We start from the raw sequence: 24975 nt of genomic DNA, 5'->3' as shown, positions 1-24975 counted from the left end.
AAAAGGGTCATTTCATACTGATCAATAATATTCATAGAACAGGTAGGACATGTATGACCCCTTGGTACAGCTGTAACAATCATGATTCTCTCCAACTATGTGACGTACGACTGACCAGCAAAGTGGCATCTACTTTGTGTCTTATATATGATTCCTATAGCAGATAACTGGTGTATTTCCAACGTACAGGTCAGGATATGAAACAATAATATGCATTGCAATGATACTGTGAATAGTACTTATCGTATATTTTTCTTAAATTTTTTAAATATCGAAAGGTGAAAAATTTCGACATTTGAACTGGAGGGAAGTCTATGACAAGCTCTAAGACCACTCGAAGTGTACTCCATTCCACTAGAATCAATTGAATAGCAAAATAGAAGGCAGTATTCCAGTTTGGTTTTGTTTGGGGGGGACCACGCCTTAAATTTTGTTGGAATTTAGGGAATACGGTAACAAGGCCCCTAGATCAAAAGAAGGGTTGAAGTACGGCACGAGACTGGATTCACAGACAGAGAATTTACTCAGGTTTTTCAGTGTCTTTTTTCGCACAGTTTATTTTTTTTGCCCCAAAAATGCTGCAGTCAGATTTTACTTTAAAGTCTATTATAAATTATGAGAAAACACACATACCCAGAGATTTGGCTTGTGCCATTTTTGTACGGTTTTCTTTTGTCTGAGGCATATTTTTTTTTCTTCAAAACGCTGCATGCTCTAGGTATGGCATGTGTTCTGGCGTTTTTCCATAGGTTTCTCTATAGGACTTTAAAAGCGCCAGTAAAAATACATATGCAAAATGTCATAAAATGAAAAATGCCACCTAAACGTATATAAAAAAATGGCATTACAAACTATTAAAACACAGAAAACAGTGTGTATTAAAAGCTATGTAAATGTTTGAAAGTGTTTAAATGTGTATTCGTGCGTGTTAATAAACTTTGTAAATACATTTTATTAAAAATATTTTTTACTTTTTAAGATACAGCTGCTCTGTATTCTTTATACAGAGCAGCTGTATCGTGTGCTATACACTGAATCAGTCAGTCCCGCAAACCTGATGGGTTCAGTGTCAGCGGGTCCTGCGTGTCTCTCACACGCAGGATCCACCTGTAAACTAGCACATCTAAGTCATGAATTTAGATGTGATAGTGTACAAGTGGATGTGGCGTGTCCAAGACACGCAGGACCCGCTGACACTGAACCCGCAGACCTGACGGGAACAGGATAGAGAATACAGACTTTAAGAAGGCCTAAGGGAGACTTAGAGGCTCTGTCACCACATTATAAGTGCTCTATGTCCTACATAGTAGATAACAGCAGTGGTTTTTATTTTGAAAAACGATCATTTTTGACCAAGTTCTGTACTTGATGTAAAAGTGACCTAAACGATGCAAAAAAAATGGATAAATTACTTTTTGCTTTCAGCAAATTAATGTTGTATTTTGTATAAATAAAAATCATACAATATTCCAATATACTTTCTGTATTAATTCCTTACGGTTTTCAAGATCTCTGCTTGCGGTTATTCAGTCGGAACATTCATTGTTTATTTACAGTGGATAAAATCCTGTCCATGGTCATGTGATGGACACACAGGTGCTGGGATCATTAGAAGACACAGCTCTGATACACATATGTGACTGTAACGAGCCGTGCACCTGTGTGGCCATTACAGGACTATGCACAGAATTTTATCCACGGGAAGTAAACAATGAATTTTTCTACTGAATAAAACAAGCACCAGATCCTGAAAACAGAGAGGAATTAGTACAGAAACTAGATTGGAAAACAGTATAACATTTAATTAAATTTTAAAAAAAACAACATTCATTTGCTGAAACTGAACAACCCCTTTAAAGCAACTCGATTCGTAAAGCACGAGCCGTTTTCCGGTTGTCGAAAGTAATTTCCCTATATGTGACCAACACACTTATTCTTTGTAGCACCATCAGTTTTGTAGTGTATGTTTTCATGGACTCTACAGAAAAAATATTTTTGCTAAATTTTCAGGGGATTGCTAGTTCAGCATTTTATTTACTAAACTCATGATAACCAACCTTGAGAGTTTTATTAGTGACTATGAGGAGAATTCCATAGAAGGAAGTAAAAACTCTGGAATGAGATTAGAAACTCTTCAATGAACTGCTATTTATTACAAAAAATTCCAGAAATATGGGATTCGGTCCAGTAATAACAGGTCTTCGTTCGTGAACATTCTTTGTGCACATGCACAATTTGGAGCCTGCTGAGCTGGAATCTCAAAGGCATCTGTACTGTGCGGAATAAATCCCAGGGAAAACAAAAAGCAAATACTAAATAATTGCAGAACGGTTGGCTATGGTTACAATAAATCCTAAGAATTCAAAAAGAATAGACTACGATCAGACACTAATTCATCTATTTCACTACAGCACGTGCGACAATTGTAAGGCACAAACATGAAATATCCGCGGACAACCTAATGCTTAGGGATTACAGACCCAAAAATATAGCGAATAAGGAAACGACATCCGCTCATCTCTTTCTACCTCAACAGAACCAATACTGGAATTCGCCATCTTGCTCATCTCTTGAAAGATCTTTCGGTCAACTACTATTTTTGGTCTAGACGGCTCTTCGCATAGACTGATACTTTGTGGTTTGTACCCAAAACCGCAACATTTTGCCATTTAGGGCTTGTCCACACACAACGGAATTGTTGCAGAAAAACGCCGCAATTCTGGACACTTTCCGTAGCAGGAAAGAGACGCACGGAAATTTCGGCACGGAAATTTTACGCAGCATATGGATGAGATTTGTTAAATCTCATCCACTATGATGCTACGTTTTTTCCTGACAAAATTACGGCCGGGAAAAAACACGGAAATTCTGCAGCGTGTGGACGAGCCCTTAGAACAATGGCTTTTGCTGTCCTTAGCCAGGGACACCACTGCTTAGCACACATATGGCTACAGATTAATTTTCCAAAGACGTTTAAAAAAACTGAAATTTAAAAAATAAACTGGTTGGTTGTAATGGACAACAAGGCCATGTTTTCTCAGAGACCGTATAAATACAGGAGTCCTCTTTTAACTATGAGAAGCAGGACCGGCTAAATTGGAACATCAAAAATGTCCAAAAATTTAAGTAACAAGATCAAAGTACTGGATTCTTCAAGTGACAAGTGATGAGCGCATATATACCCGCATTAGTATACAGGGGAAGTAAATCTTTTACCTTGCATCTTCCCTTTAGCAGGGCATCTTTGAGATGACCTAAAAAAAAAAATAACCAGGGCTGCCCCAATCGGCAGATTTCTAGAATAAAGCTACTATTGTCAGGTAATATTTCAGGGATGGGGAGAGCTCCAGCCTGGGCAAAACGCTCATTAGGAGTTTTGCATAGAATATTTCTTTAAAGGGGTACTCCCAACTCGGATAGTTGAGAATAACCCTTTAGGGATTGGTATTAAGGCTTCTTGACTAATGGATCGGGCCACGGACAATAAGATGTAGTGCCCGGGCCACCGGATGTAAATTGCACTCCTAATCCTGACAGAAAAACTTTCCGCTAATAGTTGTTAAATAACTATTCCTATTAGGATTTTCAGGATGACAAGAATATTGCAATATTGTCTGGCGTTTAAACAGACAGCAAAGATCGTTCTACTTCAATTAAGACAACGGCACGATTAGAATTCTGTTACAAGTATGGTGACAGTGCTTCGAAATATTGAGACAGGGTTATAAGAATATATTATTGACTTGACTGTGCTGCTTTGGCTGTTCACATGTGCCTTGGAGGCTTCGTCAAAATTGCCGCCAAAAAACTAGCACATCTGCTGTGCTTTGGTTTTTTTTTCTGGTAAAATGACGGACACCATGACAGAAACTGCACAAGCGCTGTTTTTCCCCCGTTATGTGGCGGATCCGTCACCGCATTAAATTCCGTTTTTCTGCTCCTATGATGAAAGAGAAAAACTGAATTCATAGCGCAGATGTTTATATAGTCTTAAACTTACTCAAGGATGAAAACAAGCTACTAACTACCACGAAACTTCAACTTTATTGAGAAAATTCCAGTATTAATGCTGTTAACCTTAATATGGACCCCCGTGACACCCCCACAAGGGTCCAGGAAGCTAAATGATGAGGTGTTTGGAGGGCTCCTCGCACTATGAACATGCTCTATCCCTGGATGTGCCTGTGATATAGAGGGGACATTGTCACCCAGAATTTTCATTCTCACAGAATCGTTTTCCAAAGAAGAAAATCCATGCTATCCCCCCACGTGCATAACCCTCCTGCCAGTAACCGACTATGGATAGGTTTAAATTTGCGCTGTGAATTTCGTTTCTCTGTTCCACCATTGGAGCAGCAAAATACTGACGGATTAGTCACATGACGCACACCAACGGGGCCTGACGGATCCTACGGACTTAAAACTCTTTATAAGGCCTTTCATTTTTTTCTTTTTGTAAAACAATGTATTATAGTGGCAACTTTGTAATTGATTATTAGAAAAAAAAATGTAACTTTTTGAGATACAGCTTTTTTGTATCCTGGATATATAGAAGTGGTATCTTTCGCTGAAACCCAAATCCATCAGACCAGCGGGACGGACGGCTTCGGTGACAGCGGGTCCTGCTGGTCTCGGACACACAGGATCTACCAGTTATCAATCAAACCTCGATAACAGGTGGATACTGCGTGTTAGAGACGCACAAGACCCCGTGTCACTCAAGCCGTCAGTCCCGCTGACCAGATGAATTCGGGTTTCAGCGAAAGATACAGCTTCTATGTATCCAGGATACAAAAAAGCTGTATCGCAAAAAAAACAATTACAAAGTTGCATTAAACACCAATAATAAGTAAAAAAATAATAATAAAATAAATAAAAAAGTCTTCAAAAGATTCACATACCCTTTAATGAGTCCATCCTGGTTTCATCGTGGTGTTCGCTATTTTACTGGAAAAACAGTGCTGCACGCTGCTCTTTTTTTTTACTGTATTTTTGATGGAGGCTCCAACGCAGATGTGAACACAAATAAGATGAGCTCACCGTCACTTGCTTACAGTATTTATTATGAATAAAAAACAATTCATTTGGATTTCTCCCCATCAAAAAAATATATATTTTCACGACATATTGTTCAGCTCTCACAGACAAGTTTTACATCCCTATTTTTCAATTTCTAAAAGTCAAGTACCCCCAAGGCTATGATCATACACTGTGTGGGCACCCCCAGAGAAGGGGAACTTCTATGTCCCGCTTTTTTTGGCTACGATCCCACACAAAAACTGCACTTTGTGAAGGAGGCCTAAAATGGTTGTTCATGGCCAGTCAGAGCGAGACGTGATTAGATTAAAATGATCTCATGATCCGCCTAACCTGGGGGGGGGGGGGGGGGCAGTAGGCATTATTCATTTGTACAGAGAGACATGGCTGGTGCAGGACGTGTTTATTCAGAGGTGGAGCTGATATGATTGGAAACACATTACAAGTCTGCACTGCAGCGTTCATTTTACAGCAGGAGACAGGATCTCACTCCTAATCCAGGGTTCCGCACACATCCCGATCAGATCTTCTCATTTCCATTTAACATTGACATGCAGCAAAATTCTCTGCAAGATGAGGCCAATTAGATGAAGGAAGCCAAAGCCGGATGACTGTAATATTCCACTGATGGAGCAATTTTACACACAAATTATCCACTTACTAGTTTACATCTGAGAAGGCTTCAGGACAGCCGACATCAGGGGAAATATGACAGGCTAGGAAAGTAAAAGGGCATTCTATATAACGGCACATCATGATCAATGACACGTTCTTGGTTATCTGGTTAATAATCAGCAGCTGATATACATGTGACATCATTAAAGGGATACTCCAGCCGCCAGCATGATTCAGCTATGGATAGAGGCACGGCTCATGCCCCGCCTCCGCTCCATTCAAACTACTCCTAGATGCTGTTTTGCGGCCGGGGGTACAGCCCCCCATTCTGGCAATTGGTGGGGGACCCTGCACACAGATAAATTTTGTGCGTTAAAAAATTTTTTCATTGTAATTAAATGATTTTTAACTATGAGAATCTATATTGTATAAAGCAGAGTGTACAAAATAATAATTATCATAATAATTACTGGACTACACGACTGCATTTTGACAGGTATTTACAACACTGCTACCCACATAGATGTAGTACAGGGGTGGTGAATGCCAGCCCTCCCCACCCACGTATAAGGCCCCCAAACTAATTTGGTTTGGCCCTCCGGGTACGCACTGACGCCGCGTCATTCACTACTTGGCTCCGCCCGCCCTCCTGCTTCTAAATGTGGGTGACGTCACTCACATTTAAGAGGAGGGTGAACGGAGCCAAGTAGTGTTATTCACGACTAGTGAATGAGACGCAGGTGTAAATGTGAGTGAGGTCGCTGCGTGCCAGCCCAGGAGTGGACCAGTCATGTCACCTGACCTCATGTCAGTGACATCAGGTCAGGTGACTGGACCACTTCCGGGCCTGCACCGACCTCGTTAAGACCACCGCCGCTTCATTCACTAGTAGTGAACAGCACTACTTGGCTCCGTCCACCTTCCTCCTAAAATTTAGAAATTTAGCTGAGGGCTTATGTAGAGTCAGGACCTAAATGCATTTGGCGCGAGCTACGGCCTACTCAGACCATGTAACAAAAATTAATAATAATATTTAAAAAAAAAAAAAAGCCCAAACCATGGCAGCCATTCACTACTTCTGTATGTGCACCATTTGGCCTTGGTGATTTTATCCAGAAGCAGCGTGAATTATGGCGCCATTATCTTCTATTGTTTCTTGCTCGCTCAGTGTAAGAAACCTGCGTTCCATTTACACATGGAGGTTTTGTGACATTTTTTCACAGAGATTATTACAAAATTGTGGCAAAAAAATGCTTCATTATTCCCGGAATCTATGTAGACAGGGACATTGTCTATTGTACAGCAGATAAAACTGTGACTACTTTGCATATGGATACAAATATTTACATTTTGGTCACCAATACAAGACGACAAGCGGTTGCTGGGCACCCTGATGTGGGATGAAGCAGAAGACACGGAAAGGAAACAGCAAGTACTGAAAGTTACCGCAGGCGGGTCTAGGATTAAAAATGAGCCACATTTTTCCTCAAAACCAGCGCCACTCTTGTCCACGGGTTGTGTCCGATATTTCCGCTCAGCCCCATTGAAGTGAATGTGTTTTGAGCTGCAATACCAGACACATGCAATGGACGAGAGTGGTGCGGTTTCTGGGGGGGGGAAGCGAATTATTAGGTCTCTGGACAACCACCTGATTTCCAACATTTCTTACAGGTGCCATTTATCTGACTGGAACAACAAATGTTATATGAACGAACTACATGTAACATACCAAAGAGGAAAGCAGAAGCGGATTGTTACTCGAGACGATCGTAATCCCAAGTAATGTAATGTGTTATGTTTGACACATCTTCATCAATAACATTTTCAGATGTTCCACGGATGGTAACAAGTCTTTTGGTTTTTCATTCAGCATTCAAAAATACAAGGAGAACCATAAACTGCACATAAAGGAGGTCATTTCCCTCCATAGCACAATACGCTATAGAAATAAAAACGCCTTGTTGTTTAGTCCTACAAAGCTACCAGTATTCCTTCATCAATACAGTGATGTGTTCATTAAAGCTACTAATAATGTAACCTTTTGTTGGATTGCGAAACTTCAGAAACCCCTTATGAGAGATCTTGCCTGGTATGCGTCTACACACTGGTTAGATTAGAAACCTCCCCGCTCAAGAAAAAACTAAAACTAAACTGTGCAAGCAAAGTAGACAATGAATGAATGGATATTGTGCTAAAAACTTAAGGAAGATGTACTCCTTTGTAGGATGCAGAATATATATATACACACACACACACACACACACACAGACACACACACACAACCAGTGGTATAACGCTGCATTAGAAACAGTCTATGTATTATCAATCCTTTTTTTAGTGTATAGTATGATGCAAGAAGGAAGAGATATTGGGCTCATGTATCAATATAAAAATGAAGACGTATAAGAATTGTCAAAGTGGTTCTCTTTTTTTTTTTCTGTGCGGCAATCACTTGATCACTGTAGATCTGGCTTCACATCTCACTGAGACTCTCGCTGCCAGAACAATGTTGCGTTACACGCTAGCTATTCAAATGAACAGGCCAGGTTCGTCAAAGCAGGAGCTGTTCTTAGCAGCTCTCCTTTCTGACTCATAGATAGGGGTCCCAAGAAGGAGACCCCCCCCCCCCCTCTATAACGTCCATATGTCCTTATCTGGCATATGGGTAGGGATAGTGTTGCTAAAACCACCCCTTTAAGATTAAAATGTATTGTGCTTTACTCCCCATCTTGGATGGACACTTGGCAAAATTGAACAAGGGATATGTAAAGTGAATGAATGAAACAATAGTTCAAAAGATAAAATAAAATAAAACATGATAAAAACAATTGTTATGGAATGACGTGCAATAATACACACTCCCCGGCATGTAAGTAGAACGATCCAGCGCTTGGGTCCAATAAAAGTTACCAATCTTTGACATCCATAAATACAGTATAAAAAGCATCAGCACTTCTCATTATGTGTCCTCTCTGTGTTACTCATATAAAGCGCTGGGAAATCGTAGGTTCTGCAGTTCAATTTAACAGACAAATCTACAACCACATTCTCCATTAAAATAAACCGGAGTGAAGCCCACAGGGATCCATAACCCCCATTGAGGGCCATCTCTCCTCTGATGGTTAGCGCTGGGCCGAAAGTCATTCTCATGATAGGTGGGGGGGGGCAGGTATCAGAACCCCACCGATCAGATTTGTAAGACACGTCCGTCTGTGATAGAAATGTCACAATAAAGTATGAACATCACAAGCTCATATAGTCTAGTATTCCAATCCAGCACTAAGTTCACCAATCCATGAACGCTCATACAAAACCATCCAAGAGATTCTCTAGTCCATAGTAAAAAGAGTTGAGCTGTTACTGCACCGAACTAGTTATGGGCAACAGAACTTGTTTGTGAATTTAGTTTTGATACATGACTCAGTCATATTTACATTTAAAGGGATTGTCTTGTTTCAGCAAACTAATGTTATTTTTTTTGTATAATTAAAAGTGATACAGAAAATATATTGGAAAATTGTATTCAATTTCTCACGGTTGTCAAGATCTCTGCTTGTTGCTATTCAGTAGGAACATTCATAGTTGGCTTCCAGTGGATACAATTCTGTCCATGGTCACACGATGGCCACAGAGGTGCACGGCTCGTTACAGTTTGTGTATCAGAGCTGTGTTTCCTAAAGATCCCAGCCCCTGTGTGGGATGAACATGACCATGGACAGAATTGTATCCACTATATGTAAACAATGAATATTCCTACTGAATAACAACAAGCAGAGATCTTGAAAAATGTGAGGAATTTGTACAGAAAGTGAATTGGAAAATTTTCATTATTCAAAAAAAACCAAAAAAACGTACATTAATTTGCTGAAAGCGGACAACCCCTTTAAGCTATAAATGACTATATATATCAGTAAGTCAAATTCACACACTACACTACAGCTATGGCACGGTGTGCTGCCTTTAACTCTAGCAATCAGATCTAAGACGCTTTTCTCTTTTGGATCGCATCCATGAAACACAGACAAACTGCAACCAGTTTGTGAATGTGTCAAACGCTTGTACAGCTACGGCCCAAGTGTACTGCCAATGGAAGTCGGTCTCTGCAACAAGGCCATTTAGGTTATCCCTTTAATACACAGCAATACACGTACATGGCAATATAGGGCTCATTCAGACGAGCGCGTTCCTCATCCGTGTGCGGTGCGTTGAAATAACTCACAGCACACGGACCCATTATTTCAATGGAGCTATTCACAAATGCGTGAGTTTTCCCACAGCGAGAATCCGTTGTGTGAAACTCACTGCATGTCCTATATTGGTGCGTTTTTGCTCACCTAGTCGCCCATTGAAGTCACGGAGTGCGTGAAAACCACTGACAGCTCACGGACGACATCCGTTGTGCTGCCCATGTTTCAAGGAAGTTACATAGAAAAGCAGAGAAATAAATAAAAAAGTAAAAAAAAAAAGTGCTTGCACGGAGGTGAAAAACGCATTTTACACGCAAAGCCCACTGATGCGAATATGCAACGTACACGAAGTGTAGGAAAAATGCTGTGTTTTTACTCACGCAAATCGGACACGCTCATCTGAATGTAGCCTTCGTGTTTTCATAGCTCAGAACTAATAACACATAGATGAGCAGCAAATCCTAAGGACTCGTGCACACAGCCATATTACAGACCTGTGTTGTGTGGATCCAGAACATAGCCGGCAGCCATAGCCTGGTTTTGGGCCCATACTGTACCTTGGGGTGCAATGTGCACCATGTACACGAACCACTAGGACCAGAAATTCAGCTACTGAATACACAGTATATTAATGTCCGACTTCTAAAATCAAAACCATACAAGCCAACTAAATAACACACCGAGGTTTGATTAAAAAAAAACAGCGCAATTACATTTACTGTCGTTTTTAGGGTCTGCTGCTGTTTATGGAGATTTTCTTTATCCCTAGAGGACAATATGTGTACTACACTACTCTTAAAATATATCAATGTATTATTAAACCAAGATCCTGGTAACTCCCATGTTAAATACATTTTATTAATTTTTATCTTCTTATTTTAAATACTGACATGCCAAATATTGTACAAAGGAGAATGCAAATGGGTATTGAGGAATCATGTGTATAGTTTTTTATATTTTCCAATATTTCTATATCAAGAAGAAAAGAAAAAAACAGAAATAGAAAAGACAAAAATCAACCATCCACACAGCAATAGAAAAAGCACTTTCTCCTGCGATATTTTCCGAACTGACTGCAAAGCTGTCAACCAAAATAGAAGATGATTAAAGATTCCCAATGGACCACAAGAGAAGCTACAAAAATAACCTTTTACTTCTCAGCAGAGGCTTCTATTCCATCGTTTTTTGCTGGACTATTCACCGTGCACCATAACCTACGCCGGTTATGCCATATTAGATTTGACTATAGTCATAGCACTATACAGTCACGAATAATGAAGGCAAAATAACTAGCATAGCATTGTAGTAGGCGTAGGTCCAAACACAATGGCAGGAGGCACGGGTATTGACCACCAATATCTGTGCCTCCTCAGACAGTTCATAGACAGAAGGGCACTCAGATGTACATCAAAACCAACCAGAAACCAACCACGTTAGCCAGGTAAAAAAAAAAAGGGATTAAAAAGGGGTTTTCTAGTTTGAACCGGTCCGCCTGGTCTGATGCTGCCAATTTGTGTAGATGTCGTCAGTAGTAGTTTCTGACAGTATCACTTTAAAATAACTTTCTAGCATACCTTGTGTTTAAATTCCTCACCATTTTAAAGATCACTGCTTGCTATCATTGAATGTGAACTTTCCTATTCCCATCTAGGAGATTGAGAACATATCTCGATCGTGTCCAATTTACAAAGGTGCACAGTTCCCATCTCAATGACCACTGGCTTGAACCCCTCTACGTGATAGAGCGGTGGCAAATAGCAGGTCCCACAGCCGCCGCTGCAGGGGAAATAAGGAGCTATACGGACCAGCTCATAGCACGGGGTGAGAGGAGCCTGACCCTGACCTAGTGTTCGATAGGGGTTGTACATATGGGCAACCCCATCATGTGTATCAGAGCTCTCCCTTGTAACAAGCTCTGCATCTGTGTCCATTGGACATGATCTGGACCGGTTTCTCAGCCTCTGGATAGAAGCAAGAATGTTCCCATTCACTGACAGCATGCAAAGATCTTGAAAACACAAAACATATTAGAAGTATGTAATAGTTTTATTATACAACAAATAAGCTTTATTTACAGAAGACCAAAACACCCCTTTAAATTTACGGCAGGATACATTGTGGAATTGTATTCATTGAAAGAAAATCTACTGCACCTGTAATTACCTTGCTGGAAAGAGTTAAGTTTAAAAATGCAGCATAAAATTGGGGTGTGATACTGTACTCCTATGCATACAACTCCTCCCTTAATAAATTACTCATTGCACGTAGACCTGGACAACATGAAACAGACATGCTGGGCCGCATGCAAAAAAGGTCCTTTCAAAAAATGCCAATAATGCTCATTGCAACCAACCAGATCACATCATTTTCATAAATGCTCCTAGAAACTGAAAGCTAAAAACCTTCCCGGTTGCGAAAAGCAACGCAAACTTTTTTCGGCAGAGTTCACACTACTGTCCAAGGCTCCATTCGGAGCCTCAGTTGGTAGACTCGTTATATTTGATGCAGCGCTATTCTTATCGTCAAAACGGCAGACACCACCCATTATAGTCAATATGGTCCGTCGGGCTCCATTGATGTCTGTTATGTGACGGATCTGGCACCGCGGTCATGATTTCCGTTGTGATGGAAACCATGACGGCGTTTCAGAGCAATAGATTAGTTGTCACGTATGAGGCATGCGGTTTGCATTTGTTCTAGAATAGTAAATGGCCCTACAACGTATAAGGATTGTTTTTAAATTTAAAAAAAAAAACCTGCTTGTGACGTTTAAAAGACTCCGAGACAAACAACAGGGGGCACCTACACTACACAACAACATACCCCATCGGAATAGTTCTTCACACATATCGACACGTTAAAGTAACTACACATCATTAGACAAGACATTTTTAAATTCCTGTGACCCACATTTGGCAGCACAGAACACAAATTCAGAATACAGAATATCTATAGGAACAAAAAAATAAAAATAAAATGAATATCGTATTTTGTATAGCTCCATGTATACACTGGCTACCATGTATGACAATCCTTGAAAGGTCAATGTTACGAAGCACAACAGAGAAAACCCATACAACCTATATGTGAAGGAAAGCTTCACCTTATCAACATTAACTATATAGGTCAGAAAATGAAAAATTATAATTCAATTATATACTTTAGGCATCTGCATTGTAATTAGTTCTAAACGGAAAACCACAATGTCATTGTTAACTATATATACATATACATATATATATATATATACACACACACACACACATACATATACATATATGTACACATACCCATACATACACACACATATATATACATACACATACACACACATACGATAATATAAATAAAGCGTTAGATTCCCAATGATAGGACCCTCCATGGGAACTCACCTGTTGGAGCAGGAAGCCGATCTGCTGGTGACTCTCCCAATTCCCTTTTGAATCTATGCGCCTCTCAGTTGTGCTGCTGTCAGGATGTATGTAACAGATCCATAGCCGGGATTATCTGGAACAGTATTCTTTTCTTGTTTTTTGGGGGGGGTTTTAACTTCAGCTGGCAACTTGTGGTTTGGGTAAACGACGACTCCTTTACACTGGAATGGCTTGCTTGATTCCTTTCTGAAGCTTTGACAATGCCAGCATTGGATGATGATATTCAGAGACCCCTCATCATTTGTTTACCTCTGCTCAGAGACATATTCCTCGTGTCTTAGGTCTTTAATGACTCGCTTTTGAAGACGGATGAGCCAGATCTGAACGACTCAGCCAATGTGACCTGGAGCGGGTATCTGTGGGGTGAAAAACAGCATTTATGTATGTTAGTACACGCTGATGGGGATATAAATAATGAAGAAAATCATCTAAAAATTACAAGCAGACACTCCAGGTCAGTCTTCCAGCACGAAAAATAAAAAAACATTGCCAAATTTAAAAAAAAAGTCAATTTATGTCCCTAGGACGTCCTCTTCCATCATGCTAAAAGCCCTATTCAGCTGTTTTAGTTATATCCGTCTCTGGGAAAGCAGGGTGACATGTATGTGACATTGTGGATTACATCTGTAATACATTTTGGGTTGAATTGCTCTAAACATTTTATTCTTTTAGGTTTAAAGACCCTTGTAGGTCACATGTTCAAAGGGGCTTATCAACTCGTGTGTCAAGCTGTTGGCAGGGGTCCCGTCTAGGACCCCCTGCGATCAGCTGTTATTGCTGGGGGAACTGTGCTATGTATGCCATAACATTCATACTTTCCATGCAGTTTCTGATGAACACCAAATGTCTGTTCAATAACCAGCACAAAGGAACGTGACACATACTATTGATAGGTTGACTATGTACGCTTTCAGTCAGGGAACAGTGGCTCTTTATTGAGACACGCAGCAGACAGTGATGTGGTTGACTTCATCTGGTGTTGTCACAGGGTGTGTGATAATACCAACCTTCAACTAAACACAAAACAGAAACAAGAAATCAATTATCTACCACCAGCACCGCCACCCAGTAACCCCAATGCTACGGAGTACAGTTACACAAGATGAATAACCCTCTAAAGCCAGAACGTGACAACATCCTCAGAACGCCATGCATCTCCTGCTGTCACCACTTCAAATATGTCACCTCTACAAGCTTCGTGTACGTCACAGCCTATTAAAGACTGACTATCTGCCATCACCCGCAGCTACGCACCATTCACACAGGGCAGATATAGTAGATTACCCATTTTGAGGTAAAAAATTTGCCGAATCAGCGCTCATCACATGACCATCGCGCCATCATTTTAGTCATCTGCATGATGGTTTTATAAAGAAAAAAGTGAAGTTAGAACACAGAGAACTGACAATTTACAGTCTGGGGAAAAGGGTGATCTAAAAAGGCCACAAAATAGGCAAACCAGTGCTAGATTATCACACATTCTGGATTAACGGATGTGCAAAGCCAAGCAAGAACATTAAGAAACACCGCAGATACAAAACAAGCCCAACAAGGGAAGCACCCCTGAAAATTGGAATGTCACACGGAAATTACTCATAAGGGAGTATTTCAGTCTCCCTATCAAAAAGGTGTATGGCCTGACAACAATCCGAAAACGTTAGGGCCATTGAATAGCAATAGAAGAAACATCCAGCAGGTGCTGGTGGTCTTTACTGTACAGTAAAACCTCTCCAGAAGACCACCCATAACCAGATTTCAGTTTCATCACATACTATGCATACAGTCCTCCAGAAACCATGTTTCAGTGTATTAATACAGTCCTCCAGAAGACCATGTTTCAGTGTATTAATACAGTCCTCCAGAAGACCATGTTTCAGCGTATTAATACAGTCCTCCAGAAGACCATGTTTCAGCGTATTAATACAGTCCTCCAGGAGAGCATGTTTCAGTGTATTAATACAGTCCTCCAGAAGACCATGTTTCAGCGTATTAATACAGTCCTCCAGAAGACCATGTTTCAGCGTATTAATACAGTCCTCCAGACCATGTTTCAGCATATTAATACAGTCCTCCAGAAGACCATGTTTCAGTGTATTAATACAGTCCTCCAGAAGACCATGTTTCAGTGTATTAATACAGTCCTCCAGGAGACCATGTTTCAGTGTATTAATACAGTCCTCCAGGAGACCATGTTTCAGCGTATTAATACAGTCCTCCAGAAGACCATGTTTCAGCGTATTAATACAGTCCTCCGGAAGACCATGTTTCAGCGTATTAATACGGTCCTCCAGAAGACCACGTTTCAGCATATTAATACAGTCCTCCAGAAGACCATGTATCAGCGTATTAATACAGTCCTCCGGAAGACCATGTTTCAGCGTATTAATACGGTCCTCCAGAAGACCATGTTTCAGCGTATTCATACAGTCCTCCAGAAGACCATGTTTCAGCGTATTCATACAGTCCTCAGGAAGACCATGTTTCAGCGTATTAATACAGTCCTCCGGGAAAAACCATGTTCCAGTGTATTACTATAGTCCTCCAGAAGACCATGTTTCAGTGTATTAATACAGTCCTCCAGAAGACCATGTTTCAGCGTATGGCTATGTTCACACGGGGTATCTTGCCGAGTTTTTTGACGCAGAAACCGCGTCACAAAACTCGGCAAAAACGGCCCGAGAACGCCTCCCATTGATTTCAATGGGAGGAGTCGGCGTCTTTTTCCCGCGAGCAGTAAAACTGCCTCGCGGGAAAAAGAAGCGACATGCCCTATCTTCGGGCGCTTCCGCCTCTGACCTCCCATTGACTTCAATGGGAGGCAGGAGAAAGGGTATTTCTCGCTGTTTTATGCCCTCGGCGCTCAATGGCCGCGGGCGAAAAACGGCGCGATAATCGCCGCGAAAATCGGCGTGCAGGGAGAGGAATATCTGCCTCAAAGTTCCAAACGGAATTTTGAGGCAGATATTCCTCCCCCAAAATACTCCGTGTGAACATAGCCTATTAATGCAGTCCTCCGGAAGACCATGTTTCAGCGTATTAATACAGTCCTCCAGAAGACCATGTTTCAGCATATTAATACAGTCCTCCAGGAGACCATGTTTCAGCGTATTAATACAGTCCTCCAGAAGACCATGTTTCAGTATATTAATACAGTCCTCCGGAAGACCATGTTTCAGTGTATTAATACAGTCCTCCAGGAGACCATGTTTCAGCGTATTAATACAGTCCTCCGGGAGACCATGTTTCAGCGTATTAATACAGTCCTCCAGAAGACCATGTTTCAGCGTATTAATACGGTCCTCCAGAAGACCACGTTTCAGCGTATTAATACAGTCCTCCAGAAGACCATGTTTCAGCGTATTAATACGGTCCTCCAGAAGACCACGTTTCAGCATATTAATACAGTCCTCCAGAAAACCATGTTTCAGCGTATTAATACGGTCCTCCAGAAGACCATGTATCAGCGTATTAATACAGTCCTCCGGAAGACCATGTTTCAGCGTATTAATACGGTCCTCTGGAAGACCATGTTTCAGCGTATTAATACAGTCCTCCGGAAGACCATGTTTCAGCGTATTAATACGGTCCTCCGGAAGACCATGTTTCAGCGTATTAATACAGTCCTCCAGAAGACCATGTTTCAGCGTATTAATACAGTCCTCCTGAAGACCATGTTTCAGCGTATTAATACAGTCCTCCAGAAGACCATGTTTCAGCGTATTAATATACAGTCCTCCAGAAGACCATGTTTCAGCGTATTGATACAGTCCTCCTGAAGACCATGTTTCAACGTATTATACAGTCCTCCAGTAGACCATGTTTCACTGTATTGATACAGTCCTCCAGTAGACCATGTTTCAGCGTATTAATACAGTCCTCCGGAAAACCATGTTCCAGTGTATTAATATAGTCCTCCATAAGACCATGTTTCAGTGTATTAATACAGTCCTCCAGAAGACCATGTTTCAGCGTATTAATGCAGTCCTCCGGAAGACCATGTTTCAGCGTATTAATACAGTCCTCCTGAAGACCATGTTTCAGCGTATTAATGCAGTCCTCCGGAAGACCATGTTTCGGCCTATTAATACAGTCCTCCTGAAGACCATGTTTCGGCCTATTAATACAGTCCTCCTGAAGACCATGTTTCAGCATATTAATACAGTCCTCCAGAAGACCATGTTTCAGCGTATTAAAACAGTCCTCCTGAAGACCATGTTTCAGCGTCTTAATACAGTCCTCCGGAAGACCATGTTTCAGCGTATATTAATACAGTCCTCCAGAAGACCATGTTTCAGCGTATTAATATACAGTCCTCCAGAAGACCATGTTTCAGCGTATTAATACAGTCCTCCAGAAGACAATGTTTCAGCGTATTAATACAGTCCTCCAGAAGACCATGTTTCAGCGTATTATACAGTCCTCCAGCAGACCATGTTTCAGCGTATTAATACAGTCCTCCAGAAGACAATGTTTCAGCGTATTAATACAGTCCTCCAGAAGACAATGTTTCAGCGTATTAATACAGTCCTCCAGAAGACCATGTTTCAGCGTATTATACAGTCCTCCAGCAGACCATGTTTCAGCGTATTAATACAGTCCTCCGGAAGACCATGTTTCAGCGTATTCATACAGTCCTCCTGAAGACCATGTTTCAGCGTATTATACAGTCCTCCAGTAGACCATGTTTCACTGTATTGATACAGTCCTCCAGTAGACCATGTTTCACTATATAAGACAAAATTGTTTTTTTCGGGTGGTTGGAAGCACGTATCGATACTTTATGACTGACAGGCAGCAAACCGGCCTTGGCTCCCCAGCACTGAAGTGATGATAATAAGGTAAGAGGAGCATCTGTAACCAAAATGCTATTTCTTGATGTCTTGCACATGCACCAAGCAAACAGTGGGCGCCTTGTCAACACTACTGCAGACTCCCAGCTTTTCTCAAGGCGGGGACCGGGAAGCTACAGAGCACGTATAGCACAACTAAGTTATACGTGTAAACAAAACCAATTTGGTCGAGTTTACATCTAGAAAATTTGACTAAACTAATTAATAAAATTACCAAAATATTTTATGGTACACAATGATTTTTTTTTACAATTAATTATGATCAGCTGAAAACCACTTTAACAAGAATAGTTGTTCATGAATATTCATTATTCTGCTCCTGTTAGGCCATCAGGAATTACGAGCTACCACTACAGGTTGGCAGCTCATTGGCCTGCCATGAGACCTCACCCGCGCTGCTGTGCACTGAATGTGATCAGTAAAAGCCCTTAGGCTGGGTTCACACGACCATGTTACGTCCGTAATGTACGGAACGTATTTCGGCCGGAAGACCCGGACCGAACACACTGCAGGGGGCCGGGCTCCTAGCATCATAGTGATGTACGATGCTAGGAGTCCCTGCCTCGCTGCAGGACAACTGTCCCGTACTGTAATCATGTTTTCAGTACGGGACAGTAGTTCCACACAGAGGCAGGGACTCCTAGCATCGTACATTACTATGATGCTAGGAGCCCGGCTTCCTGCAGTGTGTTCGGTCCGGGTCTTCCGGCCGAAATACGTTCCGTACTTTACGGACGTAACATGGTCGTGTGAACCCAGCCTTAAACTGAAGATCAAGCCTGGAGATTGTTTCAGTGACAGGAAGACCCCTTAGGGCTCTTGTACACATCCATAATACGGCACCTATAGCCTGCTATGGGCTCATACTATACGGTCATATATACTGCATTGCATCTAGGTGAGAAAACAGTGATTCCGAGAAACACTAGAAGTTGGCACGTGTGTCTACAATTAAGAGTCAGTAATGACGTGTGCATAAATCATTAGACTCATTCACCCCCAAGTAAAATTTCCTAAAAAACATCTCAACAGGAAACGAAAAATGTAAATCAACTCGTTTAATAGACTATTCCAGAGATTATACTGTAATATGAACAGATGCCTGTTAACGTCTCACTTCGAGTACTAGAATATGTAAGCAGCAACAGAAAAACATCGCCTGTCTATAACAGTGGAGGGCATGTGTTCGGCGCTGAGCAGACTAGAAAGCTACAGAAGTGGGAAAAGGTGAAATCATTCAACTTTGTGACTACCGAAAGTGCATTTTACATCAATAAACCCCAACTTTTGATTAAACTACAACTTCCAGCATGCCCTGAGAGCCATGCTGGGAGTTGTAATGTCCCAACAGCTGGATAGCCACAGGGTGCAGTGCCCCATTATACAGCATGTTCGGACTATTTTTGCATAGCACGTTAACATTACAACATATAGCATTACAGCCCGCCGCTTAGAGAGAAGACCAGACCCATGGAAGAAATCTGGGTCAGAAATTAAAAGGCTGGACAATCAATCCCTACATACACAGAAGCATCTAGCCATGACTTCTCTCCTACGTCATCGCAATATGTCTGATACAGAGGAGGTCGCCTGTGGGACAGCAGGGATTGTACAGGTTTCACTATTACCTAGAAATTCCTTTCTTTCCACCTGACATTGTTTACCCCCCATAGAAATAACGTGTCGGAAGAGTCACGGACGACAGATCAAATTGGTTGGTCTTATCTTATGCGTAAATAATGACACCCAAAACGTGTGTTATAGAAATCAAACTTCTGAATGAAGATTTACTCACAGGTCTATGGATTTCTACTAAATCTGCAAGTGTGGGTGGATTTTAATCTGTGTTGGTGCTATAAAAATAATAAATATTTCTTAACTGAGAGTTTGGGGAGATTCAGATTCATGCATAAACTTGGGTGTGGGTAAGTATAGAAGGAAATATATATATATATGTATACACACACACATCTTGAGGTCAGCTCCTACACAGTGCGGGGGAGACATATGTGTACACACACACACACACACACACACCTTGAGGTCAGCTCCTACACAGTGCGGGGGAGACATATGTACACACACACATCTTGAGGTCAGCTCCTACACAGTGCGGGGGAGACATATGTACACACACACATCTTGAGGTCAGCTCCTACACAGTGCGGGGGAGACATATGTATACACACACACTGGACAGGACACACATCCTGTGAATGTGGTACCGGGGAACACGGAATCGGGGGGGTCACCTGATCGGGGTCACGTGTCCAACGGGTCTGGCCGGGGCTGGAGCATACACTGGCACACGCACACTTGGCGGAAGGTGCTCGCGGAGAGACACAAGCACGGAGGAGAGAGGGCGCGCCGGGATGACGTCAGTCGCTCGGCAACAACTAGTGCTGTCTCGTCGCAGGGTAAGTGACGTCATCTACGAGAGCCGGAAACGAAGGCAGGAAGGAAGAAGTAGTATCGTGCCTTAATGTTGTTATTATTATTATCGTCATGATGGTGGCTGCTGGGCACTAGGAGGTATTTATGCACAGCAGGCGCCTGTCCGGGGATGCTCGGGTTATGTGTGTAATGTATTAGACGCCATCTAGAGACCGTACTATTCCTATGAACTGTTCAGTCGTGTAGCTGGTGTGTATATCAATAGACTTCCACCATTTGTCTGGCGCATTCAGGAGACTTTTTGTGTAGGGCTCGTTTCTATGTGCTATATACAGATATTCTGGTTTTATATTCCTAGTTTCCTTTTCTTTCAGGGAACCACCAGCCCCTCCGGCCTGTGTACAGTAACTCGCGCTGGTCTTTTAGTGATACAAATGTTTTTTATCCTCTATATTCTTCATCATTTTCCTGGAGAATGCTAGGATTCCTTTGGTCCAGACTGTGTGGCATAGATAGCTCAGTTCGTCTCAGACGGGCAGAATCCACGCGCCGGGTGCTGAGCTTGGAGTTAAACAAAGACCGAGATGTTGAACTAATGCACGAAAATGGAGTCAACACTCTTGACATTGAACCGGTGGAAGGTCGATATATGCTGTCTGGTGGGGCTGATGGGATCATTGTTCTTTATGACCTTGAAAGTTTCAGCAAAACTCCCTCCCGTACGTGTAAAGCGCTGTGTAAAGTGGGCAAAGGCCACCCCGATGTGCACAAGTTTAGTGTTGAGACGGTGCAGTGGTACCCTCATGACACCGGCATGTTTACATCAAGTTCATTTGATAAAACTCTGAAAATATGGGACACCAATTCCTTGCAACTTGCAGAAGTCTTTCATTTCGATGGGAATGTTTATAGCCACCACTTGTCTCCGTTGGCCACAAAGCATACCCTAATAGCAGTGGGGACGAAAAACCCCAAAGTGCAGCTTTGTGACCTAAAATCTGGCTCTAGCACTCACATATTACAGGGTCATAGAGGCGAAGTCCTGTCCGTCTGCTGGTCTCCCAGATCTGACTATATTTTAGCCACTGCAAGCGCTGACAGCCAAGTGAAACTGTGGGATGTCCGCAAAGCTGCCGGTTGCCTGAAAACGTTGGACCGGTTCAATGGAGAAAAGTCCAAATCTTCATCAGAAGCTACAAACACTGCCCACAATGGAAGAGTGAATGGGTTATGCTTTACAAGTGATGGGCTTCATTTATTAACCGTTGGCACAGATGACCGAATGCGCCTGTGGAATAGCGCGACAGGGGAAAACACTCTGGTCAATTATGGCAAAGTTTCAAATGACAGTAGAAAAGGCATCAAGTTTACTGTGTCACTGGGTTGTAGCCCAGAATTTGTGTTTGTGCCCTATGACAGTACCATTTTTTTGTATACCATTCACGCTGGTGTAAAGATAAGTGTGCTGAGGGGGCATTATAATGATGTGAACTGTTGTGTGTTTCAGCCTCACTACCAGGAGCTTTACAGTGGCAGCAAAGACTGTAATGTTCTAGCATGGGTTCCGGCTCTACGGGAACCTCTTCCCGATAATGACAGTGAAAAGTCAAGGTCAAAGGTCCATCTTCATCCTGCATTTCAAGACGCATGGAGCAGCAGTGATGAGGATGGCTGAAGCAAGTGTTTGTAAGAAAATAAAAATATGAAAAAGAAACAAATCTGTAGTTTATTAGAAGAGAATGTTGTGGTGGTGTAATTTATTAGAGGAATATTAATTGTATTGATGTCATTTTCCTATTAAGCATAGTAAAAGATACACTTCACTGGCCTTGCCCACAGTTCTAGTGGTTACCACTAGTGCAAGCTGCTGATGTACAGGAATATTTATCCTGCAGCACATTTTCTATTACATGACACCCTTTCAGTTTAACCAGTTCAGGACCATGCACTGTTTATTCATTTTTAGCTGCGTTTGTTAAACGGTCATATTGTTTTAATTTGTTAGATTAGTGCCCAGGTTTTGTGGGGGGTTTCTGTGACCAATGCAGAGTTGTTTTTATCATTTTTACACACCAAATTTTTGCTTTTTTGGGCTTATAGTTTGAAAAAAATAGTAAAAAATCAGCTTTTTTTACTTTATAGCTCAAATATTTCTGGTAATATAGTTCTACCCTAAAATAGACTTTTTATTTGTGATCGTCCTGGTCTACTGTAAATTTTGATGTATTACATGTCTAAAGGGAAATTGGGTTAGAGCTAACATTACAGCAATAATTGGTTTGAGGAGGGCATTTAATTTTTTTTTTATATTTTGTGTTTTTTATTATTATGGCCTGTCCCTTTTTAAGGTCAGAAAAGTCCTTTTGGGGGGGAAAAGGACTTTATTATTTTATTTTTTTTACACTACTTTTTCACAGCATTCCCAGTTACAGGGGGAATCGGCCCTGTAAAATTAACCCTGAAATCAGCCCCTTATATTGACTATCGTCCCTGTCAGGGCTGTGCTGTGTCTAGTTAGACACAACAGCAGCCTCCTACCACCGACCTGATGGAGAGATTGTCACCGGTCACACGACCACCGGGACCAATAGAAGCCGTTTCCTCTATTGGATACACTGTGGTCTTTTAAGTGCTGTGTAACTGAGTAAAGAGAAGACAAAGGCTGTGAAGACTGCTTTCTTTTCTCCAGGGTCCCTGACACTCTGACTGCCAGGCACCCGACATTCAGCTGCCCAATCGCTCTAGCTGCAATCTTAAACTTGCGCGCATAAATACAGTGGGCAGTACTCAACCAGATAATGCCGCAACCATGTAATACTTGGTCACTCCTCGTCTGCAAGAGCTATTGGAGGGGAGGGGGCATATTGACTAGAGTTGTTTAGTTGTAAACTAAGGCTGGGTTCACACGACCTATTTTCAGACGTAAACGAGGCGTATTATGCTAGTTTTATGTCTGAAAATAAGGCTACAATACGTCGGCAAACATCTGCCCATTCATTTGAATGGGTTTGCCAACGTACTGTGCAGACAACCTGTCATTTACGCGTCGTCGTTTGACAGCTGTCAAACGACGACGCGTAAAAATACAGCCTCGTCAAAAGAAGTGCAGGACACTTATATACGTTATATGCAGGGCACTTCTTTCAGACGTAATTTGAGCCGTTCTTCATTGAACTCGATGAAGCACAGCTCAAAATTTACGGCTGTCAGAAGCCTCGCATAATACGAGGAGGAGCATTTACGACTGAAACGAGGCAGCTGTTTTCTCCTGAAAACAGTTTGTCTTTTCAGACGTAAATGCCTGCTATCGTGTGCACATACCCTAAGGCTTCGATCAGCAAAGGTGAAAACCCAGAGGCATTCAGGTGTTGGGCCATTATATAGATTTACGTATGTGCCACAACTAGAGTTGAAATTAGAATAAGAGGATCCTGAACGCTATGCTCCGGGCGCTTGGGCCATTTTCATGAAAATAATGTTTTTGTTTATTTAGTTGATAAACTTTCTGTCAAAAGGTGCGATTTTGGAAAATGTGGCCCTTTTTTCACAGCTGCACATCATACCTGTTGGTAGCTACAGACCAAACTTTGTATTACATGGTTTATTTGTTTCAGATTTCCATGTAGATTTTGCTGCAGAAATTTCCGTAGTGGCCATTTCCTTTGTAGAAAATTTCTGCTGCTTATGATCATGGGCTGCATTTAAAGTACCATAAGACAGTTCTATACAACAGCCGTATCGTTAGTGTGAACAATTCTATCATATCTAACTTGAAAGAAAACAGAGATCCAGTCCCGACCATGCTGCACTGAATGCCGTGTATTACGGATCCATGTTCTCTTACTTTTTAGAGGGGTTTGTTTTTTAATCACGAGTTCCATGTGAGTCCGTGAGAGAGGCAACGTACGGCAGCACATGCAGAGCCAGAGGGTCCATGATAATTATTCAACAATTATATATGCTTGGATTCTTATCTAGAGTCATGCCATATACCAATATCCGACATTCCTTTTTTTCAAAGCATGAAACCTGTCAACAGAACTCCAGGCTATAGCTATGGTTTTTTTTCATAGCCTTTCTATAAGACTTCAAAAACACAGAAAAAATGCATGTGCAAAATATAAAAACGCATGTTACATATATAAAACGCTGGTGTTTTTACATAAACACCAGACAAAAACCCTTTGTACAGGAGGCATAAGGCCAGGATCACAAAAACTGTTTGTGGTGCAGTTTTTTTTAGTCCAAGCCAGAAGTGAATCCAAAAGGAAGAAAAGGTATAAAGAAAAGACTGATGCGTCTCCTTTCTTTTAGTGTCCGATCCTGTGTTTAGTTTAAAAAAAATAAATAAATCCACCAAAAACTGTGTGTGAGATCCTGGCCTTATGCCGTTTTGATCCAGTTTTTAAATCCATTAAGGCTGGGTTCACACACCCTATTTACGGACGTAAATCGGGC

General features: G+C 41.6%; 2 protein-coding genes across 3 annotated transcripts in view; one reads left to right on the top strand and one right to left on the bottom strand.

Annotated features, from left to right (window-relative positions):
* Positions 1-20532, bottom strand: part of FBXW7 (F-box and WD repeat domain containing 7) — a 184250-nt gene extending 163718 nt beyond the window's left edge. Inside the window, exons 1-2 of one of the 2 annotated variants that reach the window (XM_075860349.1) lie at positions 20376-20532; positions 13232-13629 (exon numbers count right to left, since the gene is read on the bottom strand). The gene's annotated coding sequence lies outside the window, so the exon portion shown is untranslated. Of the gene's footprint in view, positions 1-13231; positions 13630-14157; positions 14180-20375 lie in introns of those variants that run through there. The other variant, XM_075860350.1, reaches the window with a different exon arrangement.
* Positions 20533-20550: 18 nt separating this feature from the next.
* ERCC8 (ERCC excision repair 8, CSA ubiquitin ligase complex subunit) lies at positions 20551-22441 on the top strand. The gene is made up of 2 exons (XM_075860355.1): positions 20551-20655; positions 20892-22441. Exon 2 carries the CDS (start codon positions 20993-20995, stop codon positions 22190-22192), a length of 1200 nt encoding a protein of 399 aa, XP_075716470.1. The 5' UTR covers positions 20551-20655; positions 20892-20992; the 3' UTR covers positions 22193-22441.
* Positions 22442-24975: the final 2534 nt, after the last annotated feature.

This window comes from Rhinoderma darwinii, chromosome 1 (assembly GCF_050947455.1).
Source record: "Rhinoderma darwinii isolate aRhiDar2 chromosome 1, aRhiDar2.hap1, whole genome shotgun sequence".
Lineage (NCBI taxonomy): Eukaryota > Metazoa > Chordata > Amphibia > Anura > Rhinodermatidae > Rhinoderma > Rhinoderma darwinii.
This window is presented reverse-complemented; position numbering and strand designations above follow the sequence as displayed.